This window comes from Andrographis paniculata, unplaced genomic scaffold (assembly GCF_009805555.1).
Source record: "Andrographis paniculata isolate CXL003 unplaced genomic scaffold, ASM980555v1 Contig15END, whole genome shotgun sequence".
Classification (NCBI taxonomy): Eukaryota; Viridiplantae; Streptophyta; class Magnoliopsida; order Lamiales; family Acanthaceae; genus Andrographis; species Andrographis paniculata.
In genome coordinates, this window is record NW_026137435.1 from 1,915,874 (window position 1) to 1,936,617 (window position 20,744).

General features: G+C 31.3%; 2 protein-coding genes across 8 annotated transcripts; both read left to right on the top strand.

The window, feature by feature from the left end:
* The first annotated feature begins 1,702 nt into the window (after positions 1-1,702).
* Positions 1,703-6,479, top strand: LOC127261451 (arginase 1, mitochondrial). 2 transcript variants are annotated; one of them, XM_051289795.1, is made up of 7 exons: positions 1,703-1,864; positions 2,540-2,706; positions 3,215-3,374; positions 3,992-4,125; positions 4,245-4,454; positions 5,379-5,489; positions 6,022-6,479. In XM_051289795.1, the coding sequence occupies exons 2-7, from the start codon at positions 2,566-2,568 to the stop codon at positions 6,280-6,282; spliced, it is 1,017 nt and encodes a 338-aa protein (XP_051145752.1). In that variant the 5' UTR covers positions 1,703-1,864; positions 2,540-2,565; the 3' UTR covers positions 6,283-6,479. The 2 variants fall into 2 exon arrangements, with proteins under 2 accessions (XP_051145752.1, XP_051145753.1); XM_051289796.1 differs by lacking the exon at positions 1,703-1,864 and adding an exon at positions 1,901-1,922.
* LOC127261410 (probable tRNA N6-adenosine threonylcarbamoyltransferase, mitochondrial) lies at positions 6,208-20,358 on the top strand. 6 transcript variants are annotated; one of them, XM_051289760.1, is made up of 15 exons: positions 6,208-6,325; positions 9,598-9,889; positions 10,049-10,093; positions 10,735-10,809; positions 11,231-11,327; positions 11,481-11,571; positions 11,860-11,909; positions 12,102-12,292; positions 12,380-12,465; positions 12,865-12,940; positions 13,018-13,101; positions 13,173-13,287; positions 13,364-13,452; positions 13,537-13,675; positions 19,992-20,358. In XM_051289760.1, exons 1-15 carry the CDS (start codon positions 6,279-6,281, stop codon positions 20,318-20,320), a joined length of 1,806 nt encoding a protein of 601 aa, XP_051145717.1. In that variant the 5' UTR covers positions 6,208-6,278; the 3' UTR covers positions 20,321-20,358. The 6 variants fall into 6 exon arrangements, with proteins under 6 accessions (XP_051145717.1, XP_051145727.1, XP_051145742.1 ...); XM_051289770.1 differs by lacking the exon at positions 19,992-20,358 and adding an exon at positions 19,146-19,345; XM_051289785.1 differs by lacking the exon at positions 19,992-20,358 and adding an exon at positions 19,172-19,215.
* The last annotated feature ends 386 nt before the right edge of the window (positions 20,359-20,744 follow it).

Consider the following 20,744-nt stretch of genomic DNA (forward strand, 5'->3'; position numbering starts at 1 on the left):
GATTTGAGATCATGCTATCTGTCATGTCATATGTCTGTAGCCTGAGTGCGATGCCATCTGTCCATTTCTTCTCTATTGTCTGCGTGCGATCTGAAACCTATATGCGATATGTCATCTCTCCGCTGCTTGTCTGTTGCAATCTAAAATCTATCATGCGTGTGATCTGAAATATGTCGGCGATTTACTATCTTTTTGTTGCCTTTGTGCGATTTGAAACCTATTTGCGATCTGCTATTTGTCTGTTGCCTGTTTGCGATCTAACATATGTCCGTTGTTGGTCTGTTGCCTGTGCAATCTGCCATTTGTCCGTGTTTGTCTGCTGTTTGTGTGCGATCTGTTTGGTGTTTGCGATCTAACTGTTTTCGGTTCCGGTGGAGTCATCTTATTTTCGACTCTGGTGAGTCATCTCGTTTTCGACTTCGGTGGAGTTATCTCGTTTTCGGCTCCGATAGAAAGTCATATCATTTTCGGCTCTAATGGAGTCATGTCGTTTTCGGCTCCGGTTGAGAGTCATGTCTTTTTTGGCTCCGGTTGAGAGTTATCTCGTTTTCGACTCCGGTAGAGTCATCTCGTTTTCGGCTCCGGTGGAGAGTTATCTTATTTTCGGCTTCGGTGGAGAGTTATTTCATTTTCGGCTTCGGTGTAGTCATTTTTGTTTTCGGCTCTGGTGGAGTCATTTCGTTTTCGACTCTAGTGGAGAGTCATCTCGTTTTCGACTCCAGTGGAGTCGTGTCGTTCTCGGCTTCGGTGGAGAGTCATCTCGTTTATAACTCCGGTGGAGAGTCATCTCGTTTTCGGCTCCAGTGGAGAGTCATCTCGTTTTCGCTTCGGTGGAGAGTCATCTCGTTTATGACTCCGGTGGAAAATCATCTCGTTTTCGGCTCTGGTGGCGAGTCATCTCGTTTATAACTCCGGTGGAAAGTCATTTTGTTTTCGGCTCCGGTGGATAGTCCGCTGTTATTTTTATTTATATTTTCTGCGTTTATATTCAACTTTCTTGTCCAAGATATTTTAGATATTCAGTTTTAGATTTAGTAGATTTATATTTAGATTTTATCTTATTAATAAATTATATTACATATATTTGAATTTATGTTGTATTACCTATGTATAAACCCCTTATTTGGATTATCAATAACACAATTATATTATTTTTTCCTAAAATTTCAAACATTATAAATTTTATTTTATGTTTTTTATAATTTTTTATGATATTTAATATATATAATAAATAAAAATAAATATATTAAAATATAATTAATAATTTTTAAGTTTTTATTTCGATTAAAATATTAAATATATAATAATAAAATACTCCATCCGTTCCAGTGCATAGTTGTAGTTTATTTTTTGTACATAAATTTTTTAATATTTGTATTATAATGGGGTTTAGTGAAAATGATGAAAATGCCTGTAAAATATAAAAGCAATGACAGTTATGTAATATAGTGTAAGTTGGAAGAATATTTATTACGTTAGATAGGTAGTACAATTACTAAATTAAGAAAAATAATTTTATTTCAAGAAGGGACGAAAATGGAAAATAATAACCTTTCAATAAGACGGAGGGAGTATTATTATTTTCGGTTTTGGTTCGATTGCGCTTCCGGTTCAAACCTGAACCGTCGGTTTGAAATCGGTTTAGGATCTGATCTTTACAGCGTACCGACCATTGCCATTCGCTACGGTAACGGTCCGATCGAGTGGGTGAGCGAGTCTATACATACTGCGACTGGGTGCCTAAGCCCATCACTTTCCTCGTGAATCGATCCCTCCCTCCCAACGTTAGCGCCAAAAATAGCAACTGGAACTGGAATTGGAATCTCTCCTGCGTCACTTCATCCTCATCCTTCCATCGCCGCCGGTAAGTCTTGCTTCTGAAAATTCGTTGGACATTTTTCCCGACTGTTGTTGTGTTTCAGGTATACAAGTTGTTGCGTTTGTGTCAGCCTGCCGATCATTTTGGAAATTCCTTTTGTCTGCTGCGTTTATTCGAATGACGTTGTTTTTGTATGTGTTGGTTGAAACGAGTGTCGCCGCTGTAAGTTTTTGAGAAACTGTAGGATGCGAATCTGGATTGAAATTCCTATTGTTCGTCCGTACCCCTTTCTTCGTCCTTTTTGCTTTTCTGGAGTGTAGAAAATTGGGAAGTGTTTTCTCCTGTGGTATATATATTGTGGAATCTGATATGTTTTTTTCGTTTTTTTTGGGAAGGAAGATTCAGTTTATAGTTTATTTGGAGGTATATTTGTTTGGGATAATGGAGCTAAGTTGCGTATTTTACCATAAAAGAAGTTGAAGGAGATGACAGAATTCCGATGGGTGAATGAATATGTATAGTCTGAGGTTCAACTTAACTGCTAGACAAAAGTTGTTACGCAATTCATTCTCTTTGAGCAAGAACTGGTGATAACATGGAATTCCTGTATTCGTGTACAAATTTCTAATGGAATTTAGATTCTTTGGGTAAAAGGCAGGTATTACATTCATGTAATTATTCTTATTTACTGTGTTATGTCTACTGTTCTTGGTTGGGCAGGGATTTGAAGTTCAGAATCAGAGAAAATGAAGGGCATTGGAAAGATGGGAATTCATTACTTGCAGAGACTAAATGCTGCTAATATTCCCAAGGACTTGATTGAGAAAGGTCAAAATCGTGTAATTGAGGCATCCCTGACTCTTATCCGTGAGCGTGCAAAGCTCAAGGTATTACATTTTTCCTGCTGCATTCTTTCATACATTTTGTTTAATGCTCTTGGCTAACTGCAAAAGTCGCATAATGGTTGGAATAAATGATACTTTGGTCAGTAATTTAGAGTTTACATGTTGCTCTTCTAGAAGAATTAGGATGTGTTGACATTGTTAATGGAATCATTTCCTTGGTAATGTGAGTTATGGTTCCGTAGGTCTATCTTTTTTCTTTATAAGAGGATTTCAGTATACGTTAATCACTAGTTGGATGACAAAATAGCGATACAGATGCCCTTGCATGACTTGAAATTTACTGTCTTTCCATGCTTCCTGGCAAGAAAATTCCCAGCAACACAAGTTACTAGCCAATCAGCTGTGTGTTCATTTGATATCTGTACGCTAAAGCTCCTTATGGGAATTTTTTAGGGGACATCGCTATCCTCGCAATTCTAACTTGTCCATTTTCGTGACAAGTGGTTGTTTTGGTTTGATATTGTTCAGCTTTGTGATTGCTCTACAACAGGGGGAATTATTGCGAGCCTTGGGGGGTGTAGTGGCATCATCATCTCTTCTTGGAGTTCCGCTAGGGCACAACTCCTCATTTCTCCAGGGCCCTGCTTTTGCACCTCCTCGAATCAGAGAGGCCATCTGGTGTGGAAGCACAAATTCTTCCACAGAAGAAGGTATATATTTTTACTTTATCATTATCATTTGTCATATTCACACAGGTGAAAAATAGCTTACAAAACCAAATTATATGGAAGTCAGGAATATAGAATATCATCGTTTATACATTTACATTTTGAGTGAAGGACATTTTTAAGCTAATGTTCTGATATCACTGGAGACTGATTAGTAGTTGCTTATAATTTCATTTTATGGTGCATCTGCTATTCATTTATGTAACATTTATTATTTCAAATCTGAATACGTCTTTTCGTCCAATTTTATGGTGCGAAGAACTCCTTCTCCCTGTTACATTTTTGCCACTCTTGACCATATCATCAATTATATATGTCTGTGCCCTTATATTGTAACATATTGATGAGATTCTCTCTCTCTCTCTCTCTCACACGTGCGATGACACAATGTTCACACAGACATCTACATGTAAACATGACTTTGCATATGCTTCTTGATCAACGATTAATAGTCTTGGTGCAAAGCAATTTAACAAAAGAGTTTTCTCTGATTACATTTTTCTTTCGGAAATCTTCTTTTGATTCCTTATCCTATAGTAGTTGTAAATTATGTTGAATGCTGGACAATTCTTGTTCATGACAGTCCTGAGGCTTTGCAGGCAAGGATCTTAATGATCCACGGGTCCTAACTGATGTTGGTGATGTGCCGGTTCAGGAGCTACGGGATTGTGGGATAGATGATGACAGATTGATGAATATCATAAGTGAATCCGTGAAGCTAGTGATGGAAGAAGTAAGCTTCCATTTCCAACCATGCATTTCGTAAATCCTTCTGTATTCACTTCGATTCAGCTGTGCGCACTTATATACACACACACAGATGTATACTTGCTGTTTTAACTAAAATTTCAGGAGCCACTGCGACCTTTGGTGCTGGGAGGCGATCACTCTATTTCATATCCTGTGGTTAGAGCAGTTTCAGAGAAACTAGGAGGACCTGTAGATGTTCTTCACTTTGATGCCCATCCTGACATTTACGACGCTTTTGAAGGAAACAAATATTCCCACGCCTCATCTTTTGCCAGGATAATGGAGGGTGGTTATGCCCGGCGACTATTGCAGGTGATCATATTTCCATTTGATGCCATTTCCTAGTCTTGGTAGTTCTATTCATTTCTTATATTGCGATTCCTTTTCCCAAACATATATTTTTCTCTTACCAAAATATTTTTTTACTATTCTCAAATTTTCAAAACTCCCAAAAAAATCTTGTCTAAACAGAGCCTAAAAGTTTGAAGCAACCCATTGGATTCTTTAGGGTGTGTTTGTTTGAGGGTTTGAATTTTGAGTTGAGATTTGAATAGTTAAAATTTTAAGTTGGTATAATTGTATGATATGATATAAATAAGTGTTGATGTGATGTTTTGAATGTAAAATTGATTTTTAGTACTCCCTCCGTTTGCCTATTAGTATTATAAAACACCAAGTATTTTTGCAATTTTTTCTTAATTTGTATTACGTTTTAATAAAATCATTAGTATTCAAAGATCAATGCAACACAAAAAGTAAATAGGACTTTAGAGCTGGACGAAGGTAATATAATCCTATAAAAAAATAGGTATTTGATTGGATGTATTTGGAGAAAAAAATGGATGAATAATAGAAATCTTGACAAATCCCAAGGTGTGTTTGTTTGGGGATTTGGATTTTGAGTTGAGATTTGAATAGTAAAAAATTTTGAATTAAAATAATTGTATGATATAATATAAATAGGTGTTGACGTGATATTTTGAATTTAAAATTAATTTTTAGTATAATATAAAAAAATGAAAAATAGGCGTTTGATTTGATATTTTTGGGAAAAACAATTGGATGAATAGTGGGTAAAATCCCCCAAACAAACACACCCCTAGCAGATGAATTGATCGGGTATTACTTGAATGTTGGAGGCAATATGCAACTTTTATTCGAATTTCTGAACTCTTCGATTCATTTATATCTCATAGTAGAAATCGATTGGTACTGTAATGCTACTACTTTGTGCAGGTTGGAATAAGATCAATAACAAAGGAGGGGCGCGAACAAGGGAAGAGATTCGGTGTGGAACAATATGAAATGCGCACATTTTCGCAGGATCGGGAGCTACTAGAGAATCTGGTATGTCTGTCTCTGTACATTCATTTGCCTAATATTCTAGTATAGCATATATATATATATATACACACGGCGGCTACAGTGCTGAATTTTAAATTCAGCATTGTGCTGAACAGCACATCGTGTGCTATTAGACGACACATAATATTACTACAAACAACACAATGTATATGTTAATATAATACAAATACAATACATGAACAAAACACATATGCTATGGTCTCAACAACACACAATATTACTACATACAATACACAATATTACTACAGATAACACATTGTATATGTTAATATAATTCAAATTTAGCACATGAACTAACATCACATGCTATATAGTCTTATACATCAAACACAACCGTTGATTTTAGCACATGTCATATTTGTATACAACACACTTGTTATTATTAAAAAATCAGCACATATCTTTATTATACATAGCATGTGCTGTGTATAATACTTATGCGTGTCGTTTGCATATATGACGTGTGCTGATGTAGAAACTCAGCATTATACTAATACTAATAGTACTAATACAGAAACTCGGGGAAGGCGCAAAAGGGGTATACATCTCAGTAGACGTGGACTGCCTGGACCCGGCATTTGCTCCCGGGGTATCCCACATAGAGCCAGGGGGGCTGTCGTTCCGCGATGTCCTAAACATACTCCACAACCTGAAAGGGGAGGTGGTGGCAGCCGACGTGGTGGAGTTCAACCCGCAGCGCGACACCGTGGACGGGATGACGGCCATGGTTGCTGCCAAGCTCGTCAGAGAACTCACTGCAAAGATTTCCAAATGAAAGAATCTTGGAGCTGGAGGGATGGATGCTTAGGACCTGTGCTGTAAGTCTGTCTCTTTTTCCTTTACAATATAACTAAAATGGTTCTATCTCAAATGCATCCATTACTGCAAAAAATTTTAGTCTATTAGTCTAACTTATCACATCACAAGAAGAGCTTGTGCCGGAACTATAAGATTTAGAGGGTGTTTGACGAACGGTGATCTTTTTTTTAGAAAAAGTTTTTAGCTTATTGAATCGTTTTAACCGTTTTGATAAGTTAGGTTTTTAAAATAGTTCATTAGGTTATAAAAATTTCATTTTAAAGAGCTTTCTTTTAACTTTTAACTTTTATTTTTATTGGCGTTACAAATTTAGTATTATTTACTTCATTATATATATATTTTGTATTGCAGCAGTTATTAATTATTTTAATATATTTTACTTACTAAATTATAATTTTGTTTTTATAAATTTAAAATAATTTTTATATATAATTTATTTTATTTGTAGAATATAATAAATTTATTATAATTAAATCGAAATAGAATATATAAATATTATTAATTAATATTTATATAATTTTATATTAAAAATAAATAAAATAAAATAAATTTATTAAAAATTATAAATATAATGAAATAATAAATTGATCGATAATTAACATAATAAATATATATATATATATAAATTTTATTATTTTATATTTACACAATTCTTAATACTTTTTTGGTCTCATAAAAAAGGTTTTATTTTTCATTTTCGTCCGTATCAAAATAAGGATATTATTTTTTAATTTAGTAATTTAACTACCTACCTAATATAATAAATACTCTTCCTACTTACAATATATTATACAAATCTTACCACCTTTATATTAATATAACATCAATAAGGGTATTTTTGTCTTTTTCACTGCAATTCAATATAATACTAATTTAAAACCAGTGGAAGTATAAAATATTCATATTTTTTTATAAAAATATTTTTCTAAAATCTAATACTCCGTTTGTCCTATATCTATATATCCATTTGTTTTTTTTGCACGAAGTTTTAGAAATATTAGTATTATATTTAAATTAACTTTATTAGTATTGTATGATATAAAAGTAATGACATTTGTGTAATATATTGTAAATTGGAAGGATATTTGTAATGTTAGGTAGATAATACAATTACTAAAAAAAAAAAAAATGGATACTTTGTTATGGGACGGAGGGAGTACTACTTTCGTCCAGTTATTTTTTGCGTGTTGATTTTTTAATATTAATTAAACGTAGTACAAATAAAAAAATGACAAAAATATTTCTATTAATGTCTTATAATACTAAAGACATTTTGTACAATATATATACAAATATAAAGATATTTTTAACATTAAATAAAACAAATATTTTATAATATTTTTCACAATTTCAAATAACTAATAGAAAAAATTTGCAAATTTTCTAGATTCATAAAAACATAATTGAATTAAAAAATAAAATAAAATATAAATATCAGTAATTGTTATTTTACATTTAAACAATTAATATCAAACCATTGTTCCGTAAGGGATGACTTAGTGGTGTGAAAGTAGAATCGTGACCGTGAAGTCATAGATATTTCGGTAGCGACTGCGGGTTTCTACGTCCTAAAAAATATATATATATATATTAAACCATTATTTTACAAAATATTTTAATACAAACAACTAATTTAATCAGTTAACTTGTAATAACTATCAATTCATTGTCAAGCACCCCTTTGACCTTCTACACTATTAATAAGTGTGTGCATGAGTGAATTTTAATTTGAACTGATAAAAGTCTTTTGTTCATTGATGTTTGAATGAGATATTTGAGTTTGTTTTTTCAAATAAAATAATAAAAGAAAATCAACACGATTTTCACTATATATATGTATTATTATCTTACAAAAATTAATATTAAATATAAAATATTATTTTTATACTATCGACACGATTCTTTAAAGATAAACCATTCTCATGTTTGGATCTGCCCCGATGCTAAATTGACAAACCAAAAAAATGTCGTTCTGGTCAAAAATAAATAAAACAACTGTAGTTTATAAAAATAATTGTTATCAATTTCTCCCAACTGAGTCGTAAAGCGGCCCACGTACTCTATGGTGGATGCATCATCTTCTCCCGAAAATGCATAATTTGTTTGATAATTTTTTGAAAGATGATGTTTATTGATGATCCTTTCCGATAATGATTGTTGATATGAGCGTTGGTGGCAATTTAAGGATTAATGCCAAAATAGACTCTTAAAACGTGTGCGACATCCCTCTGGATCCAGCCTATGTGGTTGGTGATCAGGAACAAGGATGAGATCATGCGTTTGACCTCCTGGTCGTTCATCTTGTTGGAAATTTATTTGAAAAGGATCAAGTCTTGCGCCTAACGAAATATTTTTAGAATATGTGAGGGGGGTTTTCCCCTTTCCACCCTACCAGGGGCGGTAGCACTTTGGATAGTGTTGTCCTAGAAGGGTGATCTCGTAAAATTTGTCTGTAGTCATAGGGATTAGGGAGACATCCCTGGTGGTGAAGGTACAAAATGCAAAGTGACCTTAAATAGAGTCTGATCTAAGCGTATTTTGCATTAAATTTTGTTAATTGTGCAATATTACTTGCATAGTTGATGTTTGTCGGTTGTTCATTTCTTAAATATATGTTAATTATTCGGATGGTACTTGAGACGTACCCCCTATAGTCGGGATGGTCAATGAAGATGTTATGGTGGCTCTGACGATTGTGTTGAAGTTTGAGACTAAAAACCCGCCATAAGGTTCTTTTCAATGATTCGACCGAATCGGAGTTGAATTAAATTCTCTTAGATAAGCAATTTTGCCTAACTCTCATTTTGTTACTAAGTGAAAGTGAAAGTCATACTATTACTATCTAAATAATACTTTATATTTTATATTTTATATTTAATGTTACTTTATTTTTTATATTTAACATTGCAAAAATATTTATTTTTTAAATATTTAATATTTTAAGTGAAATGGTTTTTCAAAAACATAACTATATTTACTTGTTGTGTCTATAGTAAAAAAAATTAACAATAACGTCAATATTTTCATTAAAATATTATTCTTTCCGTCTCTAAATTAGTTTTGTGTTATTGTTATAAAATATTAATAAAAATACTTTATAATTTTTTATATTATATTTTAATATAATAATTAATATTTAAAAATTAAATAAGATTTCTCGAGACAAAGTAGTATATTTTAGATACTTGAAAAAAAATAAATAAATAACAGTGGAAAGGGAGTATATCTCAATACAATATTCCTGATTATTCTTTCGTCCGCCTCTTCTCAGGCCGCGCCGTGGTCTCTTCTTTCGTGACTTCCTGCTTCAAATGGCGTCTTTGGTATCCAATTTGTCCTCTACGGTGTCCCGCCTGAGCCTTCTTCGCAAATCTTCGCTCCAATTCCGACTCCGAGTCCAAAGTAAATGGAGTAAGCCACGCCCGCCATTTCTCCGCGTTCCAACTAATTATGATTCAGTGCGCTTTTCATCTCGCTCAAAACTCGTGAGCGCCTCACTCCAGGAAGAAGAGTTAACTGTTTTGGGCATCGAGACCAGCTGTGACGACACTGCTGCAGCAGTGGTGAGTGTTCTGCTGATGGATGAGTCTTTGTTATTTATATCACAATTTCTTCGAATTGGTTTTTGCTTGTGAAGATTACTATGGAGTGTTTTTCTTTTTTGATATTTTTTGGAGTTAACAATGAAGTTGTTGTTAAAAGAGCTAGACCGGTGATGATAGGTTCGAAGCAATGGTGAAATTCTCAGCCAAGTGGTGTCTTCTCAGGTATGTCTAAACGTGTTTCGCCTATGCGATAAGTGGTAATTTGGTTCCCATTAACATCTACTCTTCCTATATCTTGATGATCAGAATGCCTTAACTAGATTCTGAGAGTATGGATTTCTTAATACTCAACTTATAATGCTTGAATCTGTTTACATTTGGTATATTCTTATTAAGAATTAAATTAGGAGCTAGGCAGTTTATTTGTTAGGGAGATTTAACCGAGTCCTGTCTTGAATTTTGGCAGCTAACACCTATCCAACATGTTGCAATCTCAAAACTCTAAATATGTAAGATAGTAAGTTTATTCGTTATTTTGTAGACATTTTTCTATATATTGATAAGCCACAGCCCAACTAGATATCCAGCTGATTCAACTGACAATAAAGCTTGAACATTGGTGTAGACTAGTAGTTGGAATCATTCATAAGTTTTAATAAATGTGACTGTGATTACAATGTTGGATGAATGATTTTCAGCCTTAGCATTGCATTCCTTCTTCTTGATGGAGTGTGGCAGTGATAATCCGACTTGAATCGATTTGGTATCACCATTGGTGCTTATTGACTCTTAGTGCTGCACACCCTTTTAGTGTTTCAATTTTATTCGTAATGATATGTTTGCTTAATTTCACCCCCATTAAGGCAGATCTGCTTGAGCGATATGGAGGAGTTGCTCCTAAAATGGCAGAAGAAGCTCATTTGCTGGCGATAGATCAGGTATGGCCTTTCTTACTGCCACTCTACTTCACATTATACAAACTGTTGATGTTATAAGTTCTTATCATATGTTCATATAATAAATTTGTCATTCACGGATGAACAGTGACATCATCTCCTTTTGTCAGTTATTTAGCAGTACTTTCATCTGATGCATTCTCATTTACACTGCATGTTTACTGAATGTTTGTTGTCGAGACACTCTATATTTTAGTCATGTTCATATTCCATGCTTGTTATAGTTTGTTCCTTTTTTGGGTTTATAGTGTCACGATGATACTCATATATATGCACAAATTCAACATCTTCTTTGTGATCTTTCTTTATACGGTGGCAAGACCATCCACGTATTTATACGGTGGTCTTTCTTTATACTCTGCTGCTACATCTGTTGCTCATTGAAGAAGCTCTCTGCCTGTAGGTCGTGCAAGATGCTCTGGATAAAGCTAACATTACTGAGGAAGATCTTTCTGCAGTTGCTGTCACAATTGGTCCTGGGCTAAGCCTATGTCTACGCGGTAATTTTTGTTGTCGATCAATCTGTTTCACCCTTGTTATCTTTCTTGATCGATTAAGTTCTCTAGAGTAAATAAATACGATCTTACCATGCATCCATGATATTGAGAGTGGCCCTTATTCAGTGTTACTTAATTTTATTTTACTTTGGGCAGTTGGTGTGAGTAAAGCTCGGAAACTTGCTGGTACTCATATTTTACCAATTGTCGGTGTTCATCACATGGAAGCTCATGCTTTGGTAGCCCGGTAATTAACCTTTAATGTGTGCGACAGGAAAAGAATGATGCATCTAATCATTTTTATTTGGTAACCTGTAAGGATGATTAACTTTGAATTTCATATCCCGGCCTCAGGTCCTTTTTCAATGTCTCACAGTGATCTTAATAATTCTTCTTATACTCTGCTTAACATATTGGAAATGACTAATATTTAGTTGGTGACAAACGTTTTTCACTACTTATTTATCAGTTCGATTAACAGTTCATATAATATTCTGATTATCAGACCAAAGAATAACATGTTTTTTTTGTCTAGGTTAGTGCAAAGGGACTTACAGTTTCCTTTCATGGCCTTGCTGATCTCAGGTATGATGATATTTGATTTCTTTTCCATGTGCTATTTAATAGACATAAATGTTGAGGAATGTAACCAATTTCATTAGTATATGAAGCTTTTAATTGAACCCTCACGGGCCATGTCTGATACTTGCAATGATGATGTCATATATGGTGATCCAAAGCAACGGCAAATCTTAACTTGTGAACCTGTGTACGTAGGAGGCCATAATCTTCTTATTCTTGCTCGTGATCTTGGCCATTATATTCAACTGGGTACCACGATCGATGATGCAATTGGCGAGGCTTACGACAAGACAGCAAAATGGCTTGGCCTTGACATGAAGAAGAGTGGTGGCCCAGCAGTGGAGGAGCTGGCTCGGGAGGGCGACGAGAACTCCATCAAATTCAAGGCTAGCAGTCCTTCTGAAGTGATTTATTTAGTCCTACTCCATAATAATTTCATTAAATCGAAATTTACTGTTGTGATGTTTCCATAGGTCCCGATGAAACAGCATAAAGACTGCAACTTCTCGTATGCAGGTCTCAAGACTCAAGTGAGGCTGGCAATCGAATCCAAAAAAATGTAATTATACCGGAAGTCTTCAGCTTTTTTCCGTGAAAATTGAAAAATAATATTCTAGACGTATACTCAATTATCATTCTTGTCTTCTAATTGTTACCGTAGCAAAATATATTATGCATGTGTCACAAATTCGCTATTTCAGTATATTGACTGCGCGTGAATTTCTATTCAATTATAGTGACTTGCACTTCATGACATCCTGTCACAATTTTGCATATCACAACGCGCAATCAATGTACTGAAATAGCGAAATTATGACATGCATAAGATATATTTTGCGAGGATGAGAATTAAAACAATGTGATAATTAGACATATGTACGGAATATTTTTTTTGCAACTTTCCCACTTTATTCAATTTGGATTTCACTAATTGCTGACATCTCATTAATCCATACAGTGATGCTGCAACTCCTGTTGCTTCAGCAAGTGTCGAAGACAGAAGGGCCCGGGCCGATATTGCTGCCTCTTTTCAGGTAACCAAATCCATAACGCTATTCATGTTTTCTTTCCTCCTCGATCTTAATGAAGCTTACATATCCCCTTTGCACAGCGAGTCGCGGTATTACATTTAGAAGAGAAATGCAAACGGGCAATCAATTGGGCGTTCAAGATCGAGCCTTCAATAAAACATCTGGTCCGTCCAACATTATTCCAGCTCCATTGTTTCACCAATATTTACTGCAGATGCACTTCTTATCTTCGTAGGTACTTTCAGGAGGCGTCGCATGTAATCAGTACGTGAGGTCACGACTAAATACGATAGCAGAACAGAATCGGCTACAGCTTGTATGTCCTCCTCCCAGCCTTTGCACTGACAATGGTAAGATGAATTCCTATTCCCCATGAATCAGAAATGACTGTAACTGTTAATCTAACCAAAATTTTTACACGGATAGGAGTAATGATCGCTTGGACTGGGATCGAGCACTTCCGTATGGGCCGATACGATCCTCCCCCGCCTGCCTGTGAACCTGCAGATGCTATGGTTCTTTAAGTTCTAGTCTCATTTCTTGGAATCTTTATATCCTGCTCTAGTCTTAATAACTGAATTTTCTTTGTCCCGGTTCAGCTTGATCTTCGACCACGCTGGCCGTTGGGCGAAGAGTATGCCGAAGGAAGAAGCGAAGCTCGTTCGCTGAAAACGGCGCGAGTTCATCCGTCCCTCACCTCTCAAATTCAGGCTTCCATTCATTGTCATCGGCAGCCAGGTGCGTGAGATTATTAATCTTTGTCTTCTTAAATTATGTTTTTAGAAAAGAAATTTACTACATGAAATAATGATGATGATACTTTAGGTGCGTTTGGCCTGCGGTTTTGTAGGCTTTTGTTTAAGTGAAGTAGTGGCTCTACGTAACCTTTTATACTAAAAATGTATATTTTTATTGAAAATAATGAAACTTTATAATAAAGACAAATTTTTTTTTCTTCCACTATGTGATAAAAGTGTTATGGAAGTTTAGTATCTATGATGGCCATCCTTGTTTGAGTTTTGATTTTAAATAGTAAAATTTTCAATCGAAATAGTTGTTTGATGTGATATAAATATCTATTTGATACTATGTTTTGAATTTTAAAAAGTAAAATTTTTTATTAAAATAATATGATATAAATGGATAGTGATATGATGTTTTAAATATAAAAAATATTGATTTTGATAATTTTTAGAACAATTGGTAAATAAAAAAAAATTAAAAATATTTTCGTCTGTCTTACTTCAAATATATATATATTTTTTGTTTTAAAAAAAGTAACGATATATTAATACAAAAATATTTTAACTTTTATTTAAATTATAAATATATTATTATATATAATTATTTTTACATAAAATCAAAAGACAAAACTATCAAAAATTATTACAGAAGTTCATTAATTAATAAAATATTATTACAAATTGTACATAATGAATAATACTTATTAATTTCTGATTGAAATAAAAATAAATAAATAAATAAATCCAATATGTATATGGTTTTATTAGGAATGAGATTATTTATATTTAATAGGAGAGAAAGTAGCAGGTGTGTTTAATTTGTATTTTATATATTTTTTAAATTTTTTTAAAAAATAAAAAAATAATTAGACGTGAGTTTTATATATAAAAAATTTATATTATTTTTATTTAAAATAATTAAATTATATTATAACTATGAAACATTCTTTTTTTATAATGTGAACTTATATTTAAAAACAACTACAGAATTCAATAAACAACTTTGATTTTTAAGACGTAATTAGTTGACCGTTGAATGGTTTCTAGATGAAGAATCCTCTACATGTTTTTCACTTAAAAATAATATTGCATTTGTGAGGAATATTAATACTTTATAAGTAGTATATAGAAATATATTAATTAAAAAAAAAATAGTTTGTTTGTTTAGTTTTTTTTATTTAATTTTTTTATATAAAGTATAAAAAATTGGATCGAAAATATAAAAAGTAATATTTTATGTTGAATATTAACTTTTGTAGAAAAGTAAAATATATATATATTATTATTCATATTTCACGGTTGTCCATAAAATACATAATTTTTTTTTACAAAATGTTAAATCAAAATATTGTTTAATCTCAAATCTAAACCAAATACACTATAAGATATTTGATCAAACTAAATACTACAAACCAATATTTAAATACAAATACACAAATATAAATATAAATATATAAATCAAACACACGTGGGTTTTTTCATTTCTTTAGTTGTACAATTATTGATAAATATTAAAAAAATACTATTTATTATATTAATCAATGAAAGTGTGTAAGGTTGTGTTTTTTTATGAGTTTTTATTTAGATTTATTTTTTCTTCAAAATATCACATCAAAAAATTACTCTCCCAGTCTCATGAAGTTAGTCCAACTTTTTTTTTGCAGACAGTCTAAAAAATATTGTATTAGGTAGTTAATTATTTGAATAATGAATATAATAAAGTGTCATATTAAATATTTTTATTTGATAAAATATTAAATTAAAAGTTAAAATATTTTTTATTTTAATTTTTAAATATTGAATTTTTTATTTACTGATATTATTTAAAAATAATAATAATTATTATATTTATTGTAAATCAATACATGCATTTAGGTAAAAAAAAAAAAATAATTTAAATAATTTAAATGTAATTTATACAATAAAAAATTTAATAAAAAAATTATATAAACAATATGGAAACTTTTTCAAATTTGTATGTTGTTAGAGATAGGTCGCTAAGACATACCAAATTTAATATCACATCGCATATGTATAGTACAAAATTTTTGGTATGATGTTTTACCGTACTTTATAAATATTTTGGTATATCAAATTTGCGAATAAAAAATATTGAATTATAGAAATAACATGCATACTCGTAGAAAAAATATCGAAAAAATTTCAAAATTTCGATACAATATGACTTTTTTTGTATTATAACATATACAATAAGATATTTTCAGTGTATATAAATAATTAAAAAAAATTGATATTTTTGTATATACTGATTATTTGATATAATATCGATATATTTTTTTTTAATAAATTAAAAAATTTGGTACAGTATACAATATATTTAGATATTTTTAGTATACTATCTCAAACCATCTCTAACTGAATTTTATGCACGGTATTAGAATATAATATTTTACATCAAATACCAAAATTAAAAATAAGTTTATAATTTTGCTTTATAAATAAGTTCTAATTTTTATTTTTTTGAACAAACAAAAAAAATCAATATCAAATCTCATTTTTAATTAATTTTTTCTAAATTTACAATTAATAAATAATAAAATTAAAGATATTAGTAAGTTAATAAAATATAGTTAAGTTTTTTAAATTAGAAGTATTACTATAATAGGAAAGTAGACTAATTTCCTGGGATGACTAAAAAATGAAAAGTAGACTAATTTCGTGAGACATGTGGAATATTTTTTTTATATTATATTACAAATTTATTTGATATTCAAAACATCACATCAATTTCTATTAATATCACATCAAACAACTATTCAAATTCAACTTTTTACTATTCAAAAATTCAAACCCACAAATAAACACAAGAGTTTTTAACATTTTTGTCATTTGACTTTATATATAAATAATTATATGTGTACCGATATATTTATAATTTAAATAAAATTTAAAAATATTTTGATATTAGAGGATAATTATTTTTTAAAAAAATAAAAGATACTTTGAATTTTGAGACCGGGTGAGTATCATTTACACAAATGTAGGGAGACTCCTACTTTTTGCATGTAGTTTAATAATAAATATTGTATTTTAACCATATATAGTGATAGTTTTGTATATAAAGATTATTTTACACTTTTGATGTTTAAAATTATTGTGAGAGTATTGATGAAAATAAATATAATATAAAAATATCTGTAATATATAGTGACGTTTATATTTAGGGTGTGTTCCGTTTGATGGATTTTGTTAAAATTCTACTATTCATTCAAAATTTTCCTCCAAAAAACATCAAATCAAATACCTATTTTTTATTTTTTATATTATACTAAAAATTAATTTTACATTCAAAATATCACATCAAACACCTATTTATATCACATCATATAATTATTTAAATTCAAAATTTTTACTATTTAAATCCCAATTCAAAATCCAAATCCCCAAACAAACACACCCTTTCTAAAACAGAAATTGATATTTTTTTGTTTGAATAATAAAAATACCTGAATATATACTTACCATCGGAAAATATGTAAATAAAATATTTATATGTGCACTGATGGTTTTTAGTATTCAATGTTTTTATACTATCATATTTAATATTATGTTTAAGAAAATATTAAAAAAAAAAACTCGATAAAATTACATATAATGTTTATATGTGCATTGATAGTTTTTAGTAATCAATTTATTTTATACTATCATATTTAATATTCATTTAAGAAAATATTAAAAAAAAAACACACAATATACTCAATAAAACACAACAATTAGAAAATTAAAACATATGATTCTCTGTAAATATTATAAAAAAATATATTATATATATTTTAACATAATATACTTCCTCAATTTCATAAGTAAATATTCATTTGTTTTTTGCACGTAGTTTTAAAAATATTTGTATTATATTGGGATATAATAGGAATAAAGTAGAAATGACTAAAATAACTTTATTAGTATGTGTGATATAAATGTAATGACATTTGTGTAATATATTGTAAATTGTAAAGATATTTGTAATGTTAGGTAAAGGAAATTGATACTTTATTATGGGACGGGCTAAAATGAAAAAATTGATACTTTGTTATGGGACAGAAAGAGTATATTATTCTCTTCGCCCCAATTCAAAATATCATTTTTATCATTTTCGTTCATTTCACTTAAAAATATTTATTTCAAATTTTAGTAAAAATAATTATATATTAATACTAAAATTCTTTCATCTTCTATTTAAATTACAAATATATCATTAAACATACAATTAATATATACATAAAATCAAAAAGGCAAAAATATCAAAATTTCTTACACTTCCGTTAAGAATTAATATTTCTTAATCTACTACAAAATTTCAAATGAATGATTTGAAATGAGATTGAGGTAGTATAATACTATATATTTTATTCACTTATAAAAGTTAACAATTCAACCTAAAAGATTGCTCCCTCTGTCCTAAATTAAAATATTTTTTTTATCATTTTCGTCAGTCTCACTCAAAAGTATTCATCTTTTATTTAGAAAAAAATTAATCATATATTAATACTCAAATACCATTAACTTTTACTTAAATTATAAATATACTATTACACATACAATTACTTTATACATGTTGAGATATTTTAGTTATTTAATTTTTATGGAAACGGTTGATTTGGTGATTGAAAATCGCCATATATATATTTTTTTAATTGAAAACCGCCAAAAAAAATTATAATTACCGCCGGTATTTTTTTCTAGGCGGGATCAAATGCTATATATCGGAGTTTCTTGTGTTGTTCTCACACGGTATTCATCATTGTTACTTCGGTACCTTTTCTACAGTTAAAAAAAAATGTGATAAATTAAGATTGATTCGCAAGAATTTTTATTCATTACAAGAAACTCCAGCCGTATCTAATTTCCTAAGTATTGAGGTTTCTTGGAAGGTTCGATCAAGATTTTACTGCAAGAAAGCATGAAAACCGAGAATGAAAATAGTAATTTCAAGAAACCAAGATATTTTTGGACCGATGATCGCCATAAGAGGTTCCTTAAAACAATCGAAAAGATAGGAGGATTTAACAAAGCTACTTCGACGAAAATTTATGAATTGATGGGAGACCCTTCGATCGCAATGGCGAATATTTCTAGTCATCTCCGTAAATACATATTAAGCATGCAAAAGAAGAACCATAAAATCTACTCTAATGCTATAGCTCGGGACGTTGTTGGTTGCGGCGACGTTCAATCATCCATAGCACGGCACCATCACAAGGCCCGTTATGCTCAACAAGGGCAAGGCCTACCGACCAGGCAAAATCAAAAAAAATTATTTTTCATTTAACTTAGAGAGTGCCGAGTCACGCCGGAGTTATTTGGTGCAAATTGAATCGATGTTATCGTTTTTTGAACGGTCTTTTAATTGGTCCTTCTCCGACAATCATTTTTGTGCTCTACAACTTGCGTACAATCTGAATAATGATTTTTCGACCAACTTACGTTGGATTCGATTATGTCAGCTATCAATACTCTTTCATTGGATCAGAATTTGGATACGGGAGAATTTCAGAATGATACAAAGCCTTCAGCGATGAATGTTCTTAGAAGGATCAACAGGAACAATAGAATATTGGTCGTCTTCTCTGTACTATATAGTTATGAACTTGATTGGTGCTTGAGAAATCTTCGAAGTCATAAATCTTAATTGTAGTAGTATGTTTTTCATCATTTAATTTTCAAACTTGTGTGGATAACATACGTATTGATGAATAATATACAATTCTTGGATTGAATATGTGACAGGAAATAAATTGTCTTATTGTCAATATATATATATATATATACATATAATAACTAAAAGATGTTAACAATACATAAAATAAAATAAAATATTAAAATCTATTACACGCTTCGACTACTCAATAAAATATTATTATTTTTTAATTTATTACAAAATTTTACATAGTTGTTGGGAATTTTGGCCGTTCGAGGTTGGCCTACTCCGTAGCTCGATCCACCGGATTCGACCCAAACCCTTTAATCCAAACCCATTTATGAAACCCTAAGTCAATTTGTTAGGTTGTTATGTTGGTTATAACCGTATGTGGTTTTTTAGTTTGGGGAAGTTATTAAAGGTTAGTTTACAAAGAGTTTTTGGGTTAGTCGGTTTTGAGAAGTGAGATACACCATAACCGAGTTAGAGAGATTGAGAGTGAGGGAGAGAACCACGAATGGAGTTCCGGTGAGCCGAGCGATTCCGGTGAGTTCCCGGTGAGGTTCGGGACTTTTTTCTTGTACCGATTCCGGTGGGCGTCGAGGCTTGGAGTGACGAGCCGACCTCTAACCTTGAGGCGTGATTACCTCAGGCCACTTTGCACCATGGACTAAGCCGATATCCGCCGTCCCTTCGCCAAAAAGAGAAGAACAAAGAAGATCGGGAAGAACTGTCCGCCAGAGTCCGTCACCGGACGGAGGAAGAAAACCGTTGAGGTGGAGCAGGCTGCCGGAGCTGCCGTCGAGATCTCTCCTGGAGGATGACTGCCGCTGTTCGTCAGGAGAAGACGCTGTCAATCTTGAAGTCGTCGGTAGTCGGAGAAAAGTTGTCGAAATCCATAGTCGTCGTCGGCGGTGGCTTCGATTTCATTTAAAGAGCGGAGCGACGAACATTGAGTGCTTTCATTCTAAATTGCTTTAAATTGATTTACTTCCTATTTGTTTATGTTTGTTTTTTCTAATTCCATATTATGTCTTTTTATTAATGTTTATTTATATTCCGATTTAATTTCGGTAATATAAAGATTTGGTTTATTGGAGTTAATTCGCTTTCGCTATTACTAATTAATTTCGTAGTTTGTTTATAAGGTTTGTTCGATAAATCCAAATGATTCGGGAATAAATTTACAACCGTAGCTGTTTTGAATTAGGACAAAAGAGTATATTTTATATTTGCCAATATGATTCTTCCTACATGTTTTTCAAAATTTTGATATTTTTCACATTTAAAAAAATAAAAAATAAAATCGAAAATCATATCTTGCAAGCCCTTCACAGTTTGGAAATATCTTTTTTATATAAAATTTTTTAATTTCTAAAAATATCTTTTTGTTAGGAAATTGAAC

Bases quoted from the DNA above. Each gene is read 5' to 3' on its own strand.
- LOC127261451 (XM_051289795.1), top strand. From the start codon at position 2,566: ATGAAGGGCATTGGAAAGATGGGAATTCATTACTTGCAGAGACTAAAT. The intron at 4,126-4,244 runs GTAAGCTTCCAT...CTAAAATTTCAG, and splicing joins TGAAGCTAGTGATGGAAGAA to GAGCCACTGCGACCTTTGGT. The intron at 5,490-6,021 runs GTATGTCTGTCT...GTACTAATACAG, and splicing joins GGGAGCTACTAGAGAATCTG to AAACTCGGGGAAGGCGCAAA.
- LOC127261410 (XM_051289760.1), top strand. From the start codon at position 6,279: ATGAAAGAATCTTGGAGCTGGAGGGATGGATGCTTAGGACCTGTGCT. The intron at 11,328-11,480 runs GTAATTTTTGTT...TACTTTGGGCAG, and splicing joins GCTAAGCCTATGTCTACGCG to TTGGTGTGAGTAAAGCTCGG. The intron at 13,453-13,536 runs GTTCTTTAAGTT...GTCCCGGTTCAG, and splicing joins GTGAACCTGCAGATGCTATG to CTTGATCTTCGACCACGCTG.